The sequence below is a fragment of the Littorina saxatilis genome, unplaced genomic scaffold, assembly GCF_037325665.1.
Source record: "Littorina saxatilis isolate snail1 unplaced genomic scaffold, US_GU_Lsax_2.0 scaffold_479, whole genome shotgun sequence".
Lineage (NCBI taxonomy): Eukaryota > Metazoa > Mollusca > Gastropoda > Littorinimorpha > Littorinidae > Littorina > Littorina saxatilis.
In genome coordinates, this window is record NW_027127885.1 from 23,913 (window position 1) to 27,500 (window position 3,588).

At 44.9% G+C, this 3,588-nt stretch overlaps 1 protein-coding gene across 1 annotated transcript in view; it reads left to right on the forward strand.

Moving 5' to 3' along the window:
• Nucleotides 1–828: 828 nt before the first annotated feature.
• LOC138956234 (cytochrome P450 2J4-like) overlaps nt 829–3,588 on the forward strand; it is a 13,552-nt gene continuing 10,792 nt past the window's right edge. Inside the window, exon 1 of the mRNA XM_070327644.1 lies at nt 829–1,033. Within this exon, the coding sequence (XP_070183745.1) occupies nt 926–1,033 (108 nt within the window). The 5' untranslated portion in view covers nt 829–925. The remainder of the gene's footprint in view (nt 1,034–3,588) is intronic.

Here is a 3,588-nt window from a genome sequence, read left to right on the forward strand (position 1 = left end):
AGTGCATCTCTGTATCTATATCTATAACAGCTTTCCCGAAACTATGCAAGGAAATAATTAATTGATGATGATCCTGAGAACTTTGATTTCACATCCACATGTGCACATCAACAAACTATTGATAGTGTTTCCACGCGCGCGCGCGCGCACACACACACACACACACACACACACACACACACATACACACGCACCCAACCATAAATACACACACACACACACAACCACACACACACACATACACACGCACACACGCTCACACACACGCACACACACACACACACACACACATACACACGCACCCAACCATAAACACACACACACACACAACCACACATACACACGCACACACGCTCACACACACACGCACACACACACACACACACACACACACACACACACACACACACACACACACATACACACATCTTAGGGATGGTGATTGGGGGGGGAGGTAAGTATCGTCTTGCCTTTGGTAAACCGTGTCTTAACCGAGCCTTTCTTGCTTCTTGATTCCCAAGTGTGGCATACACATAATGAGAGCGAGTAGGTGTGACATCGGAGAGGTTTGTGTTGTGTCTTTCGTGGGTCTTACGCTCACTTTCAGAAGGGCCTTGGTCAACAACAACTCACACACAACAACGCATGGAGAATTTGAAAAATCAGTCTGCCTATTATTCACTCTACAACATATGATGAAGCTGTGCTTGCAGGTTTGAATACGACGATCCCCAGATGACTCAGATCTTTGCCCTGTTTGACAACAACAACAACAACAACAACAACAACAACAACTACTACTACAATGACTTTGTTGTGTTATTTTATGAAGAATTTGACAAATCAGTTGGTTATACCTACATGACTGTTCACAAACAACAAACTAAAATGCTGTGCTTGCAGGTTTGAATACGACGATCCCCTGATGACTCAGATCCTAGCCCTGTTTGACGAGCTGTTCAAGCCGCAACCAATCCTGGCAACCTTGGCCAACCTGTTTCCATGGCTGCAGGTGTTGCCGCCTATGAAGAAGGTATACAGACATCTTTTACCTTCACGTTTAAAGGCACAGTCCCTCCCGTGGAATCAGTTGGACTCACCGTCTCAGATCTGACCACGCTTTTACTTGGGATAGTTGGATAAGACCACCCGTCCAAACATTAACAGTCTTTCTGCTCTCTTGGCAGAAAAAAAAACCAAATCTCTTTTTTTAATTGTCAAAAATAACATAAGCCTACTAGCAGCCCTTCAAACAAATGCTTCTTTTGTGCCGAAAAGCCGAAAGTCTCCACACACAAAAAAGGAATAAAACCTGTTGAAAGACTTTGCGATAACTTTCACTCAACAATATTTGGCGGGCGCAGGGTCGTAGTGGATAAGACATCGGCCTCCTAGTTGGAAGGCCGTGAGTTCAAATCCCGGCCGCGGCCGCCTGGTGGGTTACGGGTGGAGATTTTTTCGATCTCCCAGGTATTCTTCAATCAATCAATCAATATGAAGCTTATATAGCGCGTATTCCGTGGGAACAGTTCTAAGCGCTTGTCGAAGAGTTGTCAACACAGGACTAACAAAGAAACTCACATCTACAGACGGACACAAACCCTATCACACACTAGCAAACCCTGATAAACATACAACAAACAACTGTCTAACAACAATGTACACATCAATAGCTAGGTCCAAACAAAATAATGAAGTGAAGTGGATTGTAGTGTGAGTAAGGTGTTATTTTTCTGTATACGTGTTCTGCCCTATCTTATTACACTGACTTCAATCTTCACACTAGAACACTCCAACACAGAATTTTGGGAGGATGCAGGCTTATTATTTCCTCCCACAAAATATAACACAATTCTTCACTTAAAACAAGACAACATCAATACCAATCAAATTCTAGTCCACACCGTTCATTTAACCTCCTTACAATCACTCCACACACGTGATTAATGATATAAAGAAATTATTTCAATAATTAATTACCCCACAAGGTAAAGTGTGACAGACACTCACGAGTTCGTAACACGACTCTCTACATGTCGTCATTTACACCTCCTTGTGCTGCTGATTCCACGCACACGTTGAATTCCCAGAAACTCTCATTTTAGATGCCACATGCACCTTCACATTTCTCCCCGAGAAACACTTCCACCTTTCACGTTTCTCCCCGAGAAACACTTTCGCCATTAACGAAAAGAACCGTCGTCTCTACGACCGGTGATGATGGAGACTCCTCCGTCCAGCCATCTGCGCCGATGTGGTCTCTCTCTCCACCATCGTCACGCCTCTTCCGTGTGAGGACCGTCCCTCGTTCACGCATCATGAGCCCTCGTCATGGAAACTCCTAAAGAATTAACCCAAGTCTTAATACACATTCTCTTAAACCATCTCCTCTTCCTAAACTAAAGTCAAGTAACATCTCTCTCGTTCATTCCACATTCACATTCCGTTCACAGTCAAAATCCAAACTACACTTCATCCATGAATCACTTAATCCACCCCTGACACTACCATACATAGTATCACTGTCTTAAACATAACATTAATGCGTAACAGCAATTATGTTCAAGAATTTACCAACAAAAACCATAACACAATCACAACAAGAATTCTCTCAAAACTTCACACTAGAATTTAGTGCACTTTGTATACACTTTCATTACATTCCAGCTATGTATTCAAGCTTCAATAATATACAACATACTAAATCATTCACCTTAAGAGACCCGTCTCTTGAAATAGTGTTTGTCCCCGACAAACCTGACAACCGCTATACACACCTTGCTCGGTCGAGCATATACAACGTTGTGACGATATTAAACCAAAACCAGCTACATTTCTCATAAACACAACTCATGTCAAACTATGGTTTTCTCGTGCAACACACGAAACCAGTGATAACGCTTCTCCTGTCCCCAACGCATCGCACTTCAATATTTAGGGAGGTTAAAAACACGACGTGGTTTCACATCACAAATATGCTACTCACATCTGTGACAATCAAACACAAAGAAAACACCTCTCACAGAGCACAGCACAAGAATGTCTTTTGGGGCACAACACATCACGTCGAACATGAAAGTCGCAGCCAGCTACGGGAAGAACTGAGTCTTCAACCTACTCTTGAACGCGTCAAGAGAGGGGCTCTGGCGAAGCTCAAGCGGCAGGGAGTTTCAGACTGAGGGGCCCGCGGATGGAAATGCACGCTGACCAGCAGATGCGAGTTTCGAGCGAGGGATGTGAAGGCGGAGTGGGTCAGCAGCAGAACGAAGGGGACGGTCGGAGGGCTGGGTGTACAGGTCCAGGGAGGATTGAAGGTACTCGGGAGCAGAGTCGTTGAGACACTTGTAGAACAGAGTGGACAGTTTGTAGCAGATTCGGGTGTTGACAGGGAGCCAGTGCAAGGAGCGAAGTAGGGGGGTGATGTGGTCTCGCTTCGTCTTCCTCAACGTCAGCCTGGCAGCAGCGTTCTGGACTCGTTGTAGGCCATGAATGGATGAGGCGGGGAGGCCAGCCAGAAGGGAGTTGCAGTAGTCCACTGAAGATGAGGTCATCTTATGTGCAGACCTGCTAGTGCCTTAACCCCGTTCG